Raw genomic sequence first — 22,934 nt, forward strand, 5'->3', positions numbered from 1 at the left:
CATTAAATTTAATAGTTTGAAGAACACTCAGAAAATTGATCGTTCAGTGAACTGGCTTTCTGTGAATAACATAGCCATAACTGAGCAAAAATCTTTTATTTTAAATTCATTTCTTAGATTTCTATATCTTATTTTATGGAATTTGGACTCTGTATCACTATAGGAGATGCTGTACACAGTGGTTTAAATTAAAGAGGCAAATAACTTGGCTCTGTGATTTCCCTAACAAGGCTGACATCAATAATTTCACTACCATCAGTGTCTTTTGTTATCAAAAAGTTTATAATAATAATATAGGACTCAAAAGAATCTCTATAGTCCATTCCTCCACTTCTTCATTTAAATATACAATTTTTAAATCCATAGAGAAAATAAATGACTGTTTACAAGGGCTTACCACAATTACTATCCAGGTAAGCGGTGACTAGTTAAAAGAATGAATATGGTAGGCTCTGCCGCCCTAGGTATGAGAAAAAACTGAGAAGCAGTTCTATATATTTACCTTGGGAAATTGAGTCATATGGACTGTCTCTCTCAGTTGTCACTTTTCTAAGTGAAATATAATTCCTTTTTCTCTTCTCATAGATTATGTTTGTCAAATTCTTAGTTATCACTCTACTCTAAACATTCTTCAAACTGCTTATTACACCTCATTAAATGGCCAGACTGAAATGCTCCTATCAAAGGTCTTCGTAACCCTCCTTTTGTAAGGCAGATGATATTTGCCAGACTCCCAAACTCGTGATTTTTCTTGAACCATGTCTGATATCGTGTTGCTAATTATACTAGCTTAAAAATCACCATGCAATGCAGAACCTGCCACACTTCGTAAGAGCAATCTCCTTTCATTTTGTATTTGGTATTTCTATAGTTTATTCTTTCACAAAATTATCCTGAATTTGTTGCTTCCAGTGTTTATCCTCTTCATTTCTAAATGCTAAATAAATAAAATGCTTTTAAAGGACTATATTGTATTTTTAATTAAATGATATTTGGAGGATCATATTACAGAGTACACTTGTTTATATATTAAAGTCCTCAAATCATCTACCACCATGTTTATTACATGTAAAGGCCCAGTGACAAATATTATAAAGGAAGTACCAACTTTTGCATGATTATACAACGTGACCTATGCTGTTTCATTGCTATGAAATGAAAATTGTAAGGTATTATCTTAAAAGAAGTTTGCTATAATTTGGTAAACCTTGACTATTACCCATGATATAAGAAAGTTAATAAAATAAGTTCTACCAAAAAGAAAATTTCAAAATACACCAAGCACTGAAATCATTAAAACGGTAAACTAAGGAAAAATTGCAACAGAAAAGATTTTTCTCAAGATACCTCACTCTGCTTTCTTTTCTTAGTAAAAATATATCTAATAAACGTCTCTTGAAGGACTTCTTGTTTAACAAGGAAATGCCAAAGTCGTTTCACTGGAAGTGCAGAAGAATCTCGGGACCTATTAAAAAAATTAACATATTACACTATTTTATAGTCCATAGAAAATGTGTTTCATATTTTCAGATACTTTTTTTAAAAACTTCCACAATCTATTACAAAGAAGACACTGCTCTAGAAAATTTTATAATTTATTTTTAGTTCTAAAAATCATTCCTTTATCTAGCAATTAATTCTCTAGCTACAAGGAATGAAATAGTTAAGCTGAGAGCCAAATGAATCTCTTTTTATTTTTAAATTATACTTTAGGTTGGTCCTTCTGGTTAAAGCATATCACCAATGAACATAAAGTCACAGATTTCATTTCTAATAACCTAATAAGCTAAAAAGCCTTGTTCTTTCAAGCTTATAAGCAATACTCATGGGCAGCTGCCTCACAAAAAAAAAAAAGCATGCTGCTTATCAAAAGGGGCCTAGATGGGAGGTAGAAGATCAACATTTCAAAAAAAACCCAAAATGTGTTTACTGTTAAATTACTGAAAAAAGTCAGTAGCACCTTGTTTGCATATGTAGGTTATCACCCAAAAAAATTTCTGTAAGAGTTCTGAAAACAACAAAAATACATAAAGTAATACGATAAAGGCATTTTCCTGATTATACAAGTGATATGCCTATTGAATTATAGGTAATACCGGGAAAAAAACTTTTATCCTGATTTCTGATGTTTTCTTTAGAGTATACTGTTAAAAATAGGTTTGCAGTTTCAAAGTTATAAATTTTTTTTGAAGGCTATTGACATATTTTGCCAACTATCTTCCAGAAAAGTTAAACCAAGCTACACTCTCATCAGCATTATAAGAGCTTTCTTACTTGAATGGAGTATTTTCAGGTTCTAGCATTGCTTTATTTCGAAGAATAGCTGGTCCAGCTCCTATTGAAAGGTCAGTTGGGTATGTGTTGATATAGTTAGGGGGTGGACCTTCAAATTGATCCATTTTCTCTTGCAGGATCTGTTCCCAGTTCTCCAAGTTTTTAATCACAGCAAGACCTAATGGTGATGTTACAGGCAGCTCTAAAAGGTGACAGAATATGTCATTTTATTTTAACAAAAAATATTGATCGTCATCCACCTATTCACAAAATGCAAAATCTTAGAGCCAAGACTTCTGGAAATATGAAAAAATGTGAAAATGTCAATCTAATACAGTTTGGACACCTAATGCTTTGAAAATAACAGAAGGCCAGCTCTCTAAAAGCTGAGGAAATGTCTAGATTCCCCAATCTGGTTTCCTGCTCTTTCAATCTTCTATGTACACAGTAATTCTTGCTATAAAGTTATAGATTGGTGCCTAAAATAAACAAGACTTTATAAAATCTCCAATGTAATATTTTAAAGTACCAAATGGCCTTTTATACAGATTTTGTAAAGAAAAACTTGATGGTAATTTATTATATTTAATAACATTAATTTTCAAATTCCAAACTTACCAGAGAATTCCAGTCCAGCAATGGGAAAGAAATTCTTGACATTGTGAAGTGCTAGCTTAACCATTGTCAAATGTAGAAGAGCCCAGCTGTTGGGGGGGGGGGGGGGGCAAAAGGAAACATTCTCTTTAATTGAAAATTAAAAACATAGAAGAAGCATAGTGATGTTCCTTGTCAATTGTTTACCTAATCTCCAACTCAGAAAAAAAGCTGTCACTGAAGTTTGCTATAAAAAAACAGCACCTTTGTAGTCTTCAAAAATAAAAGATATGCAGTAATATATCAATCATCCTTGCAATATCTGAAAATTACCTGGTGGAAAAATTATTTACCACACAGTCACACAGAACCTGAGAGCACGTCAATAAATTATATGTTAAAATCTAATAGCACATCAATAAACTACATATTTTTTTCACTAAAAATGTTTGTATTTGCACTCTGCATGAAAGCTATTCTTTGAAACTGAATGTGAAGGAAATTATCTAGAAATTGATCTCAAAGGTACAGAATTCATAACCTGAAAAGATAAGTCAGTTCCTTAATAAATTCATGGTAATAATGTTATTTAAAATCAATAACATCAGGATTTTCTACCAAAAAAAGGCAACAAGAAAAAAAAAAGTCTTATTTACCTATAGGAATTTGGATCTTGGTGCTCCTGTATTTGTGTATCTGAAAAAAAGGCATCATCTTCTTCATCATCACTATGAATGCTTTCATCGGAATCATATATAACACCACTATCAGACAAAGGGAGAAATGGCTGCAATAAAAGGTAAAGTTATTTTTAAAATATATAATTTTATAAACATATAAAATATATTTAAGCATATATTTTATATATTATATATTTTAGATATATATAAATATTTAAAATATATAATTATTTTTGTTCTAACTTTAAACATTTTAAATAGGGTCAATGTAAGTAATAATTTTTTTTTACAGATGATGCTAGACCTACAAAAGTCAAGATAACTGGGTAAAACTCTCAGATTCAATAAAATAATGGAGTAGCTAGATAACACATATTTTTAAAAATCAATAGTTTTCTTCTTATATATCAGCAATAAAAAGTTAGAAAAGTCTAAAGGAAAAAGATACATTGAAAAACATAAAATTCCAAAGAAAAACTATGAAAACTGTGAGAGAGCTCCAGTGAAGGAAATTATAAACCCTTCTGAAACTATCTGAGGGGACTGAAATGCATAAAAACTATAATTCATTACAAGTTAACTTATATAGGTTTTAAGTAATTTCAATAAAAATTCTCATGGAAATTTCTTTTCCTTCTTTGGAACTTGATAATGATTCTAAAGTTCATAGGGAAGAAAAAACAGACAAGCTGAGAAATCTTTTAAAACAAAAGGTAGTATTTCTTAGTGTATATTAAAATAAGTAGTTATGAAAAATGCACTCTAGCAATTGATTGATGCAAAAATATAGTACAAAAATAGTATAAGAATTTATAACATCTTAAATCAAGGGGGAAAAGGAAGGATTAAATGATGCTAGAACTAGTTAGATTGTGTGTGGATAGGAGATGAAGAGGGAGATGAAGTCTGATCCTGTCTGATCCTCACTTTATTCTAGACAAACAAGAGAGTTAAAAGTTAAAAAAGAGGAGGAAGAAAAAGAAAGAAAAGAAAATAATAAAAAGTAAGCATATTTATTAGTGGAAAAGACTTTCTCTGCTTAAAAACAATGTAATAAATCACAAGGGAAAGTATAGATGGATATGATTAAATAAACTTTAAAAAATTATATGCATCAAAAACATAATAAACAAAATTAAATATCAAATAAATTGGAAAAAGTATAAGATAAATAATATCTGTAATAAATAAAAAATCCAAACAAAAACAAGGAAAAACACTATAATCCCAAAAGATAATTCAGTTAAGAATACTAACAGTCAATACCTCAAACTGGAAAATCAAATGGCAATAAGATCATTAACATTTTAATGTCACTAAGAGGGAAAAAAATTACTTATCAAATTAACAAAAATAAAAAAGGAATACTTAATGCTAATGAGGGTAAAGTCAGATGTACTCTCTCACTACTCTCAAGAGAGTACAAATTAGTAATCTAGAAAGTAATCTGGCAATATGTGTCAAAAGCCTTATTAAAGTTCATACTCTTTGACCTACTACTTCTTAATCATCAGAACATAAAGAAGATTTATCTTAAAAGATATTCATCTCAGCATTATTTATAAAAATGGACAAATAAATACATCAAATCTCTGATAGGCAAATGATTAACCATGCATATTCATCAAACTGAATAGGTATGTAGTCATTAGAATTGATGCTTATCTAGAAACCCAGTAAGAATGAGCACCCCAGCATCTCACTGTGGTTGCTAAATATCATTTCCCACAAAAAAGAACCAGGTTTTTTGTAGAAATGATTGTTCCCATCCTGGGGTGGAAAATGTGTATGATTAGCCTAGGTGTATTATTTAGTATATATTAAAATAAGTAATTTATATTAGAAAATAAGGAAACTCAAAGACTAGTGGAATAGTCTCAAAAAGATTCAGGAGCCAACTGGAAGAGGGTCTCACTGGCAAAGATGGGATAATCTGAGCACCCATAAGCATAACAGCTGCAATGGATTAAAACATATAAAATATGCTTTTAAATGTCCATATAAAATGTGCTTAAATCAAAATGTCCATATAAAATATGTTTAAATCCATAAGATCGTAACAAAACTAAAAGTAAAACAAAACTTACTGGCCTCTGAAGGATCATTTTGAAAACTGTACATAAAAGCGAAGAATAAAGCATTTATTCTGTCTTTCCCATTCAAAATGTACTTCAGTGTAACTAGTTTGGTAGACATATTCCAGAATGACAGGATTATATTATCATAATTTAAAGCTCCCACTAAAATAATGGATTTAGGGAATAATCAACAACTAACATCACAAAAAGAGTGCTTGCTGACTGAAATACACAAAACCACCCATGAAGTTAATCCTATACTCCCTCTTCCCTACCCAATCAAAGTGGAATCGGGTGTAATTTTCACTTCACAGGAAATACGGAATTCAGAGGAATACATTTAGAGGAACAAAATATGGGGATGCCATCACCAAAATTTATTCTGAAATTCTACAGCTCAAATTCTTTTGGGGGCAAAAAAAAAAAGTAAGTTTTAAAAAGAGATGGAGGTAGAACCCATAGATTAAAAGTGACTTATGGTGGGGGGGGGCAAGGGCAATACACGTAATCTAAACTTTTGTACCCCCACAATAGGCTGAAATAATAATAATAATAAAAAAGTAAAACAAAACAAACATCACCACACCCTTCTCTTAATCGCACACATATCCAAAAAAAAAGTGACTTACAATGTAACAACCACTTGCAATGTGTGAACTTTATTTCAGATCTTGATTTAAACAAACCAACTGTACAAAAACATTTAAGATCCAATTGGGAAAATGTGAACACTGTCTTAATACTTGATAATATTAAAAAATTGTGGGTGTCTGTGTGTATGATAACTCTAGCATAGTTCTGTTCAAAACACTTCTTTTTAAAAAATGAATACTGACATATTTATGAATAAAATTTCATGATTCTTGGATTTGCTTCCAAACAATCTAAGGAGCAGGTAGAGGTATAAATGAAACAAGACTGCCCATGAGTTGATAATTTTTGAAGCTGGATGATGGTAGATAATGATTCATATAGTATTATCTCTCCTTTTGTTTATGTTTGTTTTTCATAATAAAGGTTTTTTAATGATAGCTATATATGTTTTTAATGGTATGGGAAATTATCTTGTAACATTAATTGAAAAAAACAAATTTAAAATTAAATATAGTGATCAATTATATGTGTGGGGTGTGTGTGTGTGTTTATACTTTGTTTTTTTTTTTGTAGCGACAAAGTCTCACTGTGTTGACCAGACTGGTCTCAAACTACTGGCCTCAAGTGATCCTCTCACCTCAGCCCCCCAAAGTGCTGGGATTGCAGGCATGAGCCACCAGGCCCAGCTATTTTTAAATCTGAGGAAAAAAGATTAGAAGCAAGTTTGCCAGAGTGTTAACAGTTATCTTTGGGTAGATGAATGCTAATTTCTTTTTTTATAACTTTTTTTACATTTCCCGAATTTTCAAAACTTATATTGACGCATTTTCAGGAAGAAACATTTTTGGAAATCAAAAATTAAGTTGGCACATTACAAATGTTAGTGTTGTCATCATGCACATTCATGATGTAATGGGCTTTCATAATCGCAAAGGGAAATTTTAAATTGAAATGTAGGGGTAGGAACTGCCTATAAATATTTAAAAGATTTTATTAATTCCCTGGCTTATTAGATAAATACAATTAAATGCAACTCCATCAGCAGCCTCCAGGGACAAGCCAGAATGATCCTGGAAGTATAAACTGAGATCCTGATATAATGTAAACCTGGAAATCTGCACTCACAATTTGCCTGACCTAGTGGTTCTCAAACTTTAGCACACATCAGAACCATCTAGAGTTAAAATACAGATTGTTGATTCTCATTCCCAGAGTTTCCGACTGAGTAGGTCTGAGGTGGGTTTGAAAAGAATTTGCATTTCTCATAAGTTGCCAAAAGATGCTGATGCTGCTGGTTCTTGGACCACACTTTGAGACCCACCAGCATAATCAAAGTCTGTAGATAACAAAACAAAGCTTCAAATCTCACTTTGAAAAACTTTCTAAAAATCAGCTTAGCCTACCAAAAACAGAGTGGGATCAGCACCTTAAGAACTCTAAGATGAGATCTAATAAAAATGTAAAAATGGGAAGAGGCATTATAGATGTATTCCCTTATATGCATGCACAGCAAGGTGAGAACAGTGTTAACATATTAAAGAGGGAAATATCAACAGAAGGAGGGTGATGAGCAAAAACAACAACAACAAAAAAAAAAAAGTACAGAAAAGCAGGTATCAACATGGTATGAAATGGGGTTACAATGGATCTAGTCACTGTGAGTACTCTAATTCCCAGAGAAGTTTTCTTTCCTCTCAGGAAAACAGACATATGACATGGGGTATCACCATGGCCTGATAAAACCCCCAAATGTCTATCTATCTCCTTTTACTCTAATTCCATGCTGACCAAGGAATTACGGATAGTCAGAAGAGGGGTGCCTAGACAGTAGATACAAGTATTCCAGTCACTAGAAAAAGATGATGCTCACTGGATGTTAATAAGCTGACTTCTGGTTTATACCTAAGTCCCAGATGATTTTAGTTTTGTTTCATAAATCATCAAGTATCTTATCATCCCTGAGTTTACTATGACTATTCAGTTTCTGGACTTAAGAAATTAAATGTCTAAACTATGGTGACTCAATCCAAAAGCTACCCCATCATTCCTGTGTGATACATACACAAGAGTTAGTAAAATAGACACACGTAAACTAAAGCCTGTGTTCCTCACACTCCTTACCTTTGCAACAAAATAATCCCACATACTGAGTTCAGGAGGAATGAACTTTTCTTTGTAAGATGGTCTTTCTGCAGGCACTGGTGGTGGAGTAGCATCTTTTACAGGCCTTCCGGGAACCAGCATTCGCATGTTAAATCTCCTACGGTGTTTATCTATGTCTTCAGAGGGAACAGGGGGTGCTGAATAAAGATACAAGAACAAAAATTAGCATTTCTTTTCCATTATTAATTCATACACTTAACCTTTCTTTTCATCCTACTCTTTCCATGTTCTAGATGAGACTCAATTACTTCTATCTGTGCTTCTAAACTTTTCTAATTACTGCAACAGTTTTCCAGCAGTCATGTCAGAGATGCAGATGCGGATAAAGCATTAAAGCCTCCCTTGCCATGACGTAGCCTATGTGCTGTACACAATAAGGATTAAAGTAATTCTGTATACAATGTATTAAATAAATGGTATATCCAATAAGTATTAATGCAAGTAAATGATTATTTCTGGCTATGTGGTTCAAGAAAGAGTCACTGTATATGTAGGATATAAAAGTGTGCCTTAAAAGAAGGGCAGAAGCTCAACGGGAAGATGGGAAAGGACAACATAAACAAATGACCAAAGCAGGTTTGGGTAAACTACCCTTGCTAGACAGCAGTCAAGGAGGGGAGTAACAACAACAAAGTCTAGAGTTAGGTCCCAGCCTGTGGACATGAAGCTGGGAACTAACATTATAGGCCCTTCTCACTAAAGCTTCCTAAACCGTTCTCACTAAAGCTTCCTAAGCTTTAACCACATGATGAGGTATGCTTTGTTTGATCAGAGAGGAAGATGGAATAAGAAGACATAAGAATGGCCTCAACTAGTATGGTGGGTGCTAAAAACTAGAGGAAGGATTAGATGTGAAGGATACATAAAAGAAATATCAAAAGGATTCAGAAAATAATTATATATGGGAGGATCAGAAAGTAAAAGTCAACCTGCTCCTCTCCTAAACTCCCCATCACGGAAAATGTTAACTTTATCTTAACTCCTATTTCTCCCTTACCCACGCACAATTCATCAACAAATTCATCAGCTCTCACCTCAAATTTTATCCAGAATATGACCACTTTTTACTCTGTCCATTGCTACCACCATAGGCTAAACCACCATTCTCTTTTTCATTGAGGTGAATTTTATATATCATAAAATTAACCATTTTAGAGTGCACAATTCAGTGGAATTTAGTGCATTTACATGTTATTCAACCACCACCTCTATCTAGTCTCAAAGCATTCTCCTCACCCCAAAAGGAAACCCCGAACCCAATAACCACTCACTCTATATTTCTCCCTCCCCTGAGCCCACAGCAACCATCTTTCTGTCTCTATGGATTTACCTAATCTGGATATTTCTTATAAATGGCGTTATACAATATGAGACCTTTTGTGTCTCACTTCTTTGACTCAGCATAATATTCCTGAGGTTCATGCAGATTGTAGCATTTATTAGTGCTTCATTCTTCTTTATGACAGAATAACGTTCCACTGTATGCATATACCACATTTTGTTTATCTATTCATGGTAACCCACAATTATCTTTCATGCGAACTCTTACAATAGCCTCCTACCCAGGCTCCCTACTTTTATTCTTGCTGCACAGTCTATTCCACAAAGCAGCCCTAGTGGGTCTTCCGAAAACCTAAATCAAATTATGTCAATCTTGTGCTTAAAACCCTTCAGTAGTTTCCTATCTTTCTTAGAACAAAAACTAAAGTCTTTCCCATGATCTATGAAGCCCTAAATGACCTTACCCCCAGCTACTTCTCTAAGCTCACCTGCTACAACACCCACCCAACCTCCCATCCTCATTGATGATAGCCATGATGGTCTCCTTGCAGTTCTTGGAAAAAGCCAAACTCAGTTCTGCCTCAGCACTTACTGCTTTGTACTCACCACTCCATCTGCCTGGAATGCTCTGGCCCCAGATAATCTGCATGGTATGACTCCTGACTTCCCTACGGCTCTGCTCAAATGCTGTCTCATTAGAAACATGTTTTCTGACTACCATAACTAAACTGATCCCACCCCCATTCCCTCATTACTCTCTTTCCACTTACTCTGATGTATTTCTTATCACAGTTCTTGTCATTCCTGAAATATTATTTATTATGTAAATTTATTGTATAAATTAACTAGATATAAATATCACGAGGGTAAAGGATGTGTCTGTTTTGCTCACTTCCATATCCCTAAAGCTTAGACCACTGCCTGGCAGATAGTAGGGGTTAAGTGAATGAATTAATGTAAACTTGAATGTTTCCTGGAAGGTTTTAAGCATAGATGATGACTTGATGGATAAAATTACCACAGATAAAACTCAGAAAATTCAGGAAGGGAAAGAAGAGATTTGGGAGGAAAACTTTTTAAGTTAAAAGTGGACTACAACTAGGTAGGAAGAAAAAGATTAAGAGGCTTCACATACAGTGGGAATGGAAGCATTGAGAGTTGGTGAGATCACCTCCCTTACATTGACTCATGCAGAACTTAACTGAACTGTGGGCAGTGAGGACAGAGGTTAGAACTTACGTCACTTAAACTCTCTGTGCCACTGATTCCTGATCTGTAATATGTCCATTTCTAAGGATGAATTAAGATGATTTCTATGTTTCAGCACCAAAATTGAAACCTTTCAAGTGGCATAAATAAGTCTATACCTCACCATATCCTACCACCTTAAAAAGGAGAATGAAAAATATATTCTGGTCCATAACAGAAGAAACACACAGAAAATGGAATTTAAAAACCATGTACAACTATCCTATATGTAACCATAAACTTAATCTGAAGCCAACTGATGGCATGCTCTGTAAAGGTCATAGAGAAAGATGTAAAGATTTTGAGAATTTATTTAAATCTTCTTTCTCTAATTAAGAACTATCCTAGACTGAGGGTGGTAGCTCATGCCTGTCATCCCAATGCTTTGGGAGGTCAAGGTGGGAAGATGGCTAGAGGCCAGAAGTTTGAGACCAACCTGGGCAACACAGCAAGACCCCATCTTTACAAAAAGTTAAAAAAATTAGCCAGGCGTGGTGGCATACACCTGTAGTCCCAGCTATTCAGGTGGCTGAGGCAGGAGGGTCACCGGAACCCAGTAGTTTTGAGGTTGCCGTGATCATACCATCACACTCCAGCCTGGCTGACAGAGCAAGACCCTGTCTCTATTAAAAGGAAAAAAGGAAAAAGAAAAAAAAAAAGAACTATAGTTTTTCTATGGCCTTGTTCCTGAACATTGTCTCTTTAGTTATCTTTATCTTTCCTCTATTTATTTTTTAACCTCTTCAAACATGTCCTGCTTAATCATCCTCAAAAATGTTATTTCTATTAATATAAAAATAAAAGTAACAAACTATATTTTTATTCTAACATGGGTTTAGTTATTTACTGTCCTTAACAAGCATGATTAAACATCGCTGATTTTCAAAATAAAATTTCTTAAAACATTAAAAAATCTTTAACATTAGAAATTATTTACATTTACATACATTATTGGTATCAAACTTCTCTTACCTGAAATATTTTCTGACTGTCTTCGAGGTTTCACAACAAGTTTCACACCCCCTCCAAAAACAGCAGCCCACATTCGATTATTTAATGGGTGGGCTGCAAGTCGAAACAATTCATTGGAGGAATTTGTAGCAAGAGCATGTATCAACAAACTTAAGTAAACAGCAACAACAGCTTCACATAACAAAATGTTCAATTTTGGCTGGTCTTCATCTTGAGCTGAACTCAAAAGATTAATAAGTGAGCTCACACCTGTAAGAGTATATAATATCATAAGAAGCATATCAGGAAATAGCACCAGAGGGAAAAAACACTAAAATTTGCAATTTAATTAACATTATGTATCTATATGCTGCAAAAATAAATATTTCCACAAGTTGAGGGACAAAATAAATAATGACAGGAATAGTTTATAGCCTACAAAGAATCCATTAATTGATACTGATATAATAAATGAGTGAATAAAACAAATAAATAGAGAAAGGAAAGCTCTTCCTTATGGCAGAATTTCAACTACAAAGTAGAATGATAGAATTAGAAAAATCACCACCTAATAACCCCACAGTAATATCTGATTCAGGCAAGAATCATCATTAGGTACTAAAATTAGCAGGTGACAGGTGAAAGTATGATATTTTACATAGTCTCAAACTATCTCTTCAAAAGATACTGATTAACTACAAAGACAAAAATAGTCAATTTACAAAGGAGAAACTTGGCAGAAACCACCTTACCAAATGATCAAAGTTATGGGACAGTAATAGGACCAACTGATATCAAGTACCTCTTGATATTCTGTACTGACAAGGGACAACGGCACATCTTTTTTGTGGTATCCCTGCCAAAAATACATAACCTGAATCTAACATTAAGAAAAAAATCAGAGGCCGGGCATGGTGGCTCATGCTTGTAATCCTAGCATTCTGGGAGGCTGAGGTGGGAAGATTGCTTGAGGTCAGGAGTTCAAGGCCAGCCTGAGCAAGAGTGAGACCCCATCTCCACTAAAAATTAAAAAAAATTGGCCAGGCAACTAAAAAAAATTAGAAAACATGGGCCGGGCACAGTGGCTCATGCCTGTAATCCTAGCACTCTGAGAGGCCGAGGTGGAGAACAGCTTGAGCTCAGGAGTTCAAGACCAGCCTGAGCAAGAACGAGATTCTGTCTCTACTAAAAATAGAAAAAATTAGCTGGGCATGGTGGTGCATGACTGTAGTCCCAGCTACTCGGGAGGCTGAGGCAGGAGGATCACTTCAGCCCAGGAGTTTGAGGTTGCTGTGAGCTAGGCTGACGCCTGGCACTCTAGCATGGGTGACAGAGCAAGACTCCATTTCAAAAAAAATAAAAGAAAAACTCAGAAAAGCCCAAACTGAGGAACATTTAAAAAATAACTGGTCAGTACTCTCTAAAAGTGTCAGTCATGAAAGAGAAAGATGGAGGAACTTTGCTCCATATTAGAGGAGACTAATGAGATATTGCAACTAAACGTTACACAGACCAGAAAAAGGCATTAGTGAGACAACTGGTAAAATTTGAAAAAGGTCTGTAGATTAGACAACAGTACTGTACCAACATTCAAATGTTACATATGATAACTGTGTTGCGGATATATACGAGAATGTCTGTTTTTAGGAAATACACACTGAAATATTTAGATGGAAAAGGATTTGATGTCTGCAACTTACTCTCAAATATTTCAGGAAAAAAATTACACTCCGCCATACACACATAGTAAGTGGGTGAGAGAGAGAGAGAAGGAAAGAATGATAAAGCAGGCATGGTATAATGTTAACATTTGGGGAATATGTGTGAAATGTTACACAAAATTCTTTATACTATTTTTACAATATTTTTTAATTCTGAAATTATTTCAAAATAAGAAGTTAAAATGAAAACACTATGTTTCTAGAAACCTATACTTACACTAATTTTAAATACACATTTAAGGTACTAAAAGGAGTGGAGAAAGTTTGAAATAACTGAAGTGGAGAATGAGAAAGACGGCTGACCAGGGAAAGAGAAGGACTGACGGACTGCATGATATATGTACCCCAGAATGGTCACTTCAATCTTTATAAATTGACATTCCTGAGAATAACCGTATTTTCTCTGATATATGTGTAAAGCTATGTCTGTGATATTGCTAAGACTCTACTTCAGAATTTCTAAGGATAATAAAGAGATGATGTGCTCACCCTTAGGAAGAATGTTAAGACCTTGCTTTTTTATGTTGGTTAAGACAGTTAGTTTTTGAAACCTTAACTTTCTGAGTCTTCAGACAATATTATAGTACTTAAGAATTCCTAATCCAGGCCGGGCGCGGTGGCTCATGCCTGTAATCCTAGCACTCTGGGAGGCTGAGGCGGGTGGATCGCTCGAGGTCAGGAGTTCGAGACCAGCCTGAGCAAGAGCGAGACCCCGTCTCTACTAGAAATAGAAAGAAATTATCTGGCCAACTAAAATATATATAGAAAAAATTAGCCGGGCATGGTGGCGCATGCCTGTAGTCCCAGCTACTCGGGAGGCTGAGGCAGTAGGATCGCTTAAGCCCAGGAGTTTGAGGTTGCTGTGAGCTAGGCTGACGCCACGGCACTCACTCTAGCCCGGGCAACAGAGCGAGACTCTTGTCTCAAAAAAAAAAAAAAAAAAAAAAAAAGAATTCCTAATCCATAGCAGAAAATATCATCAAAAACAAACAAATATAAAACCATTCACCAAATCCACAAACAGCAACAATCAGAAAACCAGTAAGTAGCTTTTTAAAAAGGAACTGACACCAAATAGAAGATCGAAAAAAAAAAATCACTTAAATTCTCACCAGGCCATTGAGCAGGAGAAGAATTTGGTGTTGCATGTTCTTCAATGCTTTCTGTTCTTAGTCTTCGACGATCACTTAAAAGAAGTCCTTGGTAAGCCATTCCTGTAAACTGATTTCCTTCTGTCTGACTGCTGAAACAAACAGGTTCAGTTATTTATCATTCTAAGAGAGGTAATAATTGCACTTTGTGTACATCATCTATTTTAGATGATTATTAAAAAACAAAAATTCTTAAAAATGAATGTACTATTCTAATAAAAAATTTATTTTAGAAAGTTCTTAAAAGTACTTATAAATGTTTATTGATAGTTTTTTTAAAACAAATACCAAATTTTTCTATGTTGGGCAGATGACATTTAATTCTTTAAAATCTTTTCCAGATGCCACTTAATACTTTAAAATCTTTTCTATTTGCATACATTTTCTTAAAGTCTGAGGTAAGAAGACTATTGTTGGTATTAGGATATAGCAGGTAGAAAGTTTCAGGGTATGAGTTTGCTTCATTTCTTAGTTCGGCAAAGTTGTGCAAGCTTACCTCTAAATTAAAATATGAAGTAAAATCTAGACAATCATATTTTAGAAATACCTAAACCTAAAGCCAAATGTCCCTAAATATTTACTTCTCTCTTTATAATGGCTATCTTTGTGAAGTTGGGGAAAATATAAAAGCAGAAAGTAAAGCTGAGTCACTGAGAGTAAATCATAGACCAAGGACTGGAAAAAACATATTTAAAAACAATGTATTTGAATTCTCATTTAGTGCCATTTTAACCAGTGACTGATATCAAGTTGTCTTTGATCATTTAGATGACAACAGTCAAATAAATCAACTTGTTTTTCCTTATTTATTTACATTTCTAATCTTTGGAGTTATTTAGATATGGCTTAATTAGGCTTAAATCAGAGTACAGGCCATTTTGGGAGAGTAATTCCTTATTCAATATCAAATGTTCCCACAAAAGGCTGCTAAATTTACAAAAAAAAAAAAAAAGCTATACATATTTAATGTGAATTTCATGTGACTCCATTACAAACTTTTCATTTATTAACATAATTCATTTAAATCTAAGCCATCTTTCCAAGTGATTCATTATCTTACTACTTATATTGCCCTAGTCATTAAAGTGCACAGTATAGACTGATGAAGGCAAATTTGACTTTTAGAAAAATTCAAACCATTACTTCTAATTGATATCACTTCTAAAGACTTTTACATTATCTGTGAATGGGTAAATAAAATTAATTTTAATAATTCGATTTTAGGAAAGAACTTTTTCATTTTTCAAAAGTATTTTTTCTTTCAACTGAAAACCAGTGAAACAAGTAGAAGCTAATCCAATGTAAAAAGCAACAGCTCCTAAGGAAAAAAAATTAGAAAATTTCATACTAGAAATTATTTTGGACAGTAAACTCTTTTTTCTTAAAAACAAAAAAGATGGTAATGATGATAATTTACATATACTATTTGTCACTTTCTATTTTTTTCTGTTGTTACTAGGTGACAAGTAAACAAATAACTATTTCTGATTCTCACTCATCTATTAAAATATACATGGTAGTCATATTTGGGGATTTTCAGTACCTAGGAAATAGAAACTTAATGTAGCTCTGGAACAGTTGTTTTTGTTGTATTAATGCTATTTTGGGTGATTTTTTTTTTTTTTTTTTACCTGTAGCTATGACTGTCACATAATGCTTGGTAAATTGATGCAGAAAGTGATGCTGCTAGTGAATGAAGTGTGTGCACCTAAAACCAAAACAGCCACAATTACATTTTATACTAACATTTCTACATAACAGCAATATCTTAAAAATCAGAAAATACCCAGGAAACTAGCAATATTATAAATAAGACTAGATCCTATATGAAACTACTAACTGTGCTTTAGAACTTCTAAAATAACTCTCACCCACCTTTATTTGCATGCCCACAACAAAGCTGATTGTTTCAGACACATCTTTATCAATATTTACTTACTGTGAGCCTGCCATTTACCAGGCCCTGAGCAAAGTGCCAATGTTGGCATTAACTGGGTCTTGTCCTAGCCTACTAACGAGTAGCTTAAATAGTAATATTCAAAAAAGCAAAACCAAAATAAGTGTAGAAGTTTCAGAGCTTTTATTTAAGTTTGCCTTATGAAATTTCCTTTGATGAAAATAAAGACTTAACCTTATTAATAAGAATGACTTAAATCTGTTTAGTAAATATATCAATCACTGTATGAAATGGCTGATTTTCCAGAAAGCAAGTAATTTACCTGCTATTCATTGAGAAGGGATAATCTTAGAATTTTACATTTAGAAAGTTTAAAATTTATCCATGTACTATAAAAACTACAACCTGAAGTACCATACTGAATCAACATTTTCAGACTCATAAAATCTTAAAATTTGTAAGTACCTCAGAAATAGTTTCATGTTCTTTAGAAGCCTTATCCAGATTACTCTTTGAAAGCCTTATCTAAATTTCTAGGAACTAGAAATGTTTACTTAGAATTTATATTCATATCCTTATATACATTTCCATATTCATCTAAGAAACAATTTAAGTAATCTCTGTTAAAATACTGATATAGATTAATCCACACCATGGATTAGAAGCACAAATATAGATTAGAAGTCTCTAATGGATTGATGTGAGCAGTAAATCCCTGCTTAAAATACTGATATAGATTAATTCACACTATGGATTAGAAGTTCCTAATATGTTGATATGACCAGGCCTTCAGAAAAATGTACTACCAGAGATAAACCTGTCTGTCAAACAAAACAAGTAAAAAATAAGAATACTGGGGACCTGAAATGTGCCTCAGCCACTAGAGTTGGAAAAAGCATAGCACAAGTACACTTAGGCTGGCACAGTGCAAGTCTGATCCTAGTACTTTTTGGAATGTATCAATTTTTCATATCTCAGCATAGAGTATAGGTTTAATTTGGGGTGTTAACTCTTCCAAAACTCTGATTGCCTCTAACTATTGTACAGCTTCCAATAAGCACAATCATCAAGGAAACAGTAATAAGGACACTTTCTCTGGGACAATTTCTAATCAATCATGGCTCCCTTCCAAGTACTCCCCAACTTATATCTTCATATTATCTTGGCATGTAAACAGTCATAAATATTTCTAACTTAAAGGTTCATTTAAGGGGAATAGAAGGTCTACGTGAATATTAAGTGGCAAGAATACTGTCTAGAAAATTAGTTTGATTACCAAAAAGGTATTTACCTATCTTAAAGGAACACAATAAATTTTCCAGAAATAAGAGGAATGCTTATTTTTAAATTACATTCATTGGACAAATAGTTTTGAACTGACTCATCAGGAATGAGAAAGGTAGCACCTAAGAGCACTTTAAAATATTTCCTCTAAGTTCAAATTAGAAGACAAGTATAACATATTTACCTTCTCAGTGTGTACAATATCAAACAATCATAAACTTTACATTACCTTCACGTCTTCAATACTGGGATGAGGTGGTGTTTTCATCTGAACAATAGTATAAAGTATATCATGGATGTGATTATTTAAGTACAATACAGGATTAGCTATGACTGTTTTTGTCGAAGCAATACTTGCTGAAAGCAGAGGTAGGGTGGTAGGCAATGGCAGTGGAGACTGGAGCTGCTTTACTGTAGTTTCCTGCGGGTGACAGTGAATTATTTTTTTCAAAGTAGTGCAAAATGAAGGAAAAAAACCTTAACAGTTATCTGGCAAAAATACTGGTGATAAATACTGTGTAAAAGCAATATGTTCAATTACTTACTCATTTTACAAAAATTTATTGAGCATCCAGTATGTACCAGGTACTATGCTGGATGCAGAAGATACAAAGATGCACATGACACAAGTATGCACTCAAGCTTTTAAGCCTCTTCCTAACTACCAAAACTTTAGTCTAAGAAGACTCACATATGCTGCTGTTTTTGGTTTGTATGGGTTTTTTGGTTTTGTTTTTGTGTGGTAAAAATTGATATTTGAAAAAAAGGAAAGGAGAAAAAACACGATTACTGTTTACAGACTGAAAAATTATTGCTTTTTATACTACTGAGATCCTAAGTTAAGACTTTCCAAAGCAAACATTTGGTTTAAATCATTTATCTGATATGGATAAAAAGTAGAGAAATTTTTAGTGTTCTCCACGTAATGGAAAATGTATAAGTGCCTAGTTGTGTTGCCCATCAATTTTGTGTATTTTCATAATTTTAAATGTTCAAAATTGCATTATATTTTGCAATCAACTATGTTCAATCTGGATTTGTCTTTCATTTTAACTTTTAATATAAAAAGGAGTTTCAATGTATTGACAGGCTTGTTATTGAAACTTCCTACTTATTTGATGTGATTTATTAATAGGGGAAGTATATATTTTTTCTTCTTCAAAATTAAGTTAAACATAGCAAATTTACTTTAAATGGGATGGGTTAACTTACATAAACATTTTCCTTTTAAGTTGGCAAAAAAAAAAAATAAGATGACTCACACAGACATCTGCCTCCTACAAACAGACAATATGAACATACTTAGATTAACTAGCAAAAAGAACTAAGCTATAACTGGAAGAGCTATTGAAATCACTGAAATAACCAAGATTGAAAACAAAAGTAGTGTTCATACCTGCTGTGATTCTTGTAGTAAAAATTTGAGTTCCATCCTTACTGAGGCCAGACCACCACCCTGGGCCCCATGAAGGCTACAATAACTAAGAAACACTCTCAGGAGATCTTGGTTTTTCTGCAACCACAACTTTCGTCTTTCTGCATGTTCTCGTTTAGCCTGCAATCTTCGTCTTTCTATTTGGTGGCGCTCATAGGAACCAATGTCTGGTTTGTCCACCATTTCTTCATGATCTAGAAGATCACTCTCTACTTTGGAATATGTTTTACTGGAATATTCTTTAATAACTGATTCATGATTACATATATCATGCAAGGCAGCAATTTCCTTTTCAAGCCAGTTATAGAGTTGAAATCTGAGTTTTCCTCCATCTACTTCATAACCTGTAGCCAGTGTTCTTAGTTCAGTCATAAGGATCTTTAAACAAGCTCTGAATTTTAGTTGTTCAGCAATCACATCAACTTCAGTATCACCTTCAAGGCAATCCTCTTCCTGAGGAGTCAATAACATATTAGGGTCTAAGGACTTCTGATCTTCTTGTCTATCTTTTCCCCTGGCATCTGTACTTTTCATTACTAAACCAATAGCATCTTCTTCCTCTTCATCTAAGGCACTATCATGATCTTCACCCCAATCAAGAGTAAGAGGTTCCTCATCAACTTTTACTATTGGCTGGCTCCAGTCATACTGTGACGAAGTTACATTTGACCAATCAATACTAGAACTTCCATTGCCATCACTCAGAGCTTTTGATTGTGACGGTGTATCACCCATCTTTTTAGAAATGAAGTCAGGCTGATCTTTTTTTGCAGGTGAGGCAGATGTTTTGGTTACTTTTGGAATTTTGGAGAGTACCTCCAAGGCTAAAACAGGGCATCCAACTTTAAAATGAGCATTTGCAGTGGTAAAGAATAATTTTCTTTCTATGAGGTTAATTTTATCAACAAAGCTTTTCTCAGTTTTGAGACCTAAGGTTGCCAAAGTTCCTTCAGGGGAGGCAAGGTTTCTTCGAATAAGCAAAGGATGAGTTCGAAGGTAGTTGTAAAAACTAAACACCACTGGGTTACAAGATTTGATGATAACTACAGAAATCAAACAGATACAATAATAAAGAATTGTGTTAATCTGTACTTGCATTACAAAAGCATACAATGTCAGCATTTCTTAAAAATAAAGGCAATATAAATATTAACTTAAGCTAGGTTAAACTACCCTACATCCATGCAGTCGTTAAAACTATACAGCTGAGATTTTTAAATATCCCAATATGCTATGGAGTGATTCCCATCAATATAGAGTGATATCCAGGATAAAGTAAAATTCAGGAAACGTTAAGTAAAAAGGTTTATCGTCTCTGTATTCTGGACATCACTCTATACTGATGGGAATCACTTCGTATAGTAGACTACCTTTTATTTAAAAAAGTGGAGAGGAGATACAAACACACATTCATGTGTATTTGCTTATATGCATATTTGCTTTTTTTAAATGGAAAGAAAAGCCAAAAACATCTGGTTCACTAACAAGGGACAGTAAAACAGGGGAAGAAGCTAGATTTCTCTGAAAATACCTTGGTTTTATATATTTTATTTTAAACCACATCAACATTTTATATTATTTTAAAAGAAAATTAAATTTTAAAAAGTACTTTACAAAAAGCAAAAGCAAAATTAAATAAATCTGTCTATCAACTTGGTAGCCTAACCAACTACGGTTGAATTATGGGATGAACTACAAAAAGTGACTTTAAAACAAATAATTTGACTACACATCCTTAGCAGAATATATCATAAAAACAAAAATACTTGCAAACAAAAGCTTAAGCTGTTCTTAGTAATCACGTTAACATGAAAAATATTTGTATTATTATTCTGAAACTATTATACATATATAAGTAGCAAATAATTATGTTAATGCCATGAGAAACCAAGCCTTTCATTATAAGGCACAAATCTGAAATCTAAGAACTCTGTAATCTATATGTGAATTAGAAATTTCAGTGTAAACTCCTAAATTCTCAAGAAGAACAAATTTCCTAGCTCCATTCATTGAAATAGTCTAGAAATGATGACCTAATCAATAGCAAAGAGGATCCCTGTGCCCAAACTATAGTCTTTAAATATTATTTCCCACTAAAAGGAAGCAGTCTTTGGAGGAATGGTCATTTCCAGGTCTGGGAAAGGAAATGTACAAGATGAGCCTAAAAGATTTTGCAATACCAAAAACCAAGAAAATTATCAAGAAATAATGCCAAAAGAATTTAGAAACTTGAAGAGGTTCCCACTTCAGATGGGACAAGCTGAGCATCCATAAAAACAAACCACAAAGGTTTCAAATGCAAATCTATCTAAATCTGTGGGTTCAAAATAACCTTTTCCACACTAACTTCCATGTGAGTTGTATTTAACTCATGCTAGTTTTGAGCCCAGGGCCTTGTGAAGTATATGTAACTCACACGTCTCTTCACCTTGGGAGCCACAAAAACTATTTTTCAAGTTGCATATAATTCATGCACAGAAAATAATACAAAAAAAACCCAACAAATTTTTCATTAAATGAGAAAGGATCACTTTGTTTTCAAAGTTTCCATTCTACCTTCATAATAAAACACTGTGGCCCCAAGGAAAAAAATTTTTTTTCTAGGGTGGCAATGTATTTAAAAAAAAAAAAGCTAACTGGTCACCTTTATAGGATGCCAGGAAGCCAACCCACTATTTTGAAACTAGTAAATAAAGAGTCAAGCATTTATGCTCTCTTTACTATGTAGATGACTGGAGCTCAGAGTAATCAAACAGTCACTAAGGGAAATTGCACTCTCGAGACATATTCCAGCTCATAAAGGAAGGATAAAATGATATAATTAGAATTTTATTATTTTGCAAACACTAATGAAATAAAGTATCTAGGTAGTGATCACTGACGGCTAATACCACAAAAAGCAAAACAATTCAACATTACAAATCCCCTGAAGGAAGTACTCCACATCGCCTATAAAATATATCTGCCAAAAATGTGGTTAAGAGTCTCTAGAATCTTAATTACCAATTTATAGGAAATACAGAGAACACAGAAAAAAATAAACATGTTAAAGAACATATTAAACATACTAAACAACAGGGACACAATCAGCAATATCCAAAATGCAAGAAACTACAGGATAAAACCACCTGACTTCTTTAAAAAACATATTGTAAGGGCCAGGCATGGTGGCTCACGCCTGTAACCCTAGCACTCTAGGAGGCTGAGGCGGGAGGATGGCTCAAGGTCAGGAGCTCTAGACCAGCCTGAGCAAGAGTGAGACCCTGTCTCTACTAAAAATAGAAGGAAATTAGCTGGACAACTAAAAATACATAGAAGAAATTAGCTGGGCATGGTGGCGCATGCCTATAGTCCCAGCCACTTGGGAGGCTGAGGCTGTAGGATCACTTGAGCCCAGGAGTTTGAGGTTGCTGTGAGCTAGGCTGACACCACGGCACTCTAGCCCAGGCCACAGAGTGAGACTCTGCCTCAAAAAAAAAAAACAAAAAAAAAAAACAAAAAAAACATATTGTAAGGAGAACAAAAAGGAAGAAGGAATCTATTGATTAAAGTAAACAAGAGAGACACCTCAACCAATCACAAT

At 33.8% G+C, this 22,934-nt stretch overlaps 1 protein-coding gene across 4 annotated transcripts in view; it reads right to left on the bottom strand.

Moving 5' to 3' along the window:
- DMXL2 (Dmx like 2) overlaps window positions 1-22,934 on the bottom strand; it is a 145,399-nt gene that overhangs the window by 11,669 nt on the left and 110,796 nt on the right. For 2 of the 4 annotated variants that reach the window (XM_045529243.1, XM_045529227.1), the window contains exons 24-33: window positions 19,313-20,394; window positions 18,146-18,337; window positions 16,367-16,443; window positions 14,697-14,824; window positions 11,885-12,133; window positions 8,342-8,520; window positions 3,525-3,655; window positions 2,893-2,978; window positions 2,275-2,476; window positions 1,348-1,465 (exon numbers count right to left, since the gene is read on the bottom strand). In XM_045529243.1, the coding sequence (XP_045385199.1) occupies window positions 1,348-1,465; window positions 2,275-2,476; window positions 2,893-2,978; window positions 3,525-3,655; window positions 8,342-8,520; window positions 11,885-12,133; window positions 14,697-14,824; window positions 16,367-16,443; window positions 18,146-18,337; window positions 19,313-20,394 (2,444 nt within the window). Of the gene's footprint in view, window positions 1-1,347; window positions 1,466-2,274; window positions 2,477-2,892; window positions 2,979-3,524; window positions 3,656-8,341; window positions 8,521-11,884; window positions 12,134-14,696; window positions 14,828-16,366; window positions 16,444-18,145; window positions 18,338-19,312; window positions 20,395-22,934 lie in introns of all 4 variants that reach the window. The other 2 variants (XM_045529233.1, XM_045529219.1) reach the window with 1 other exon arrangement.

Source organism: Lemur catta, chromosome 1, assembly GCF_020740605.2.
Source record: "Lemur catta isolate mLemCat1 chromosome 1, mLemCat1.pri, whole genome shotgun sequence".
Lineage (NCBI taxonomy): Eukaryota > Metazoa > Chordata > Mammalia > Primates > Lemuridae > Lemur > Lemur catta.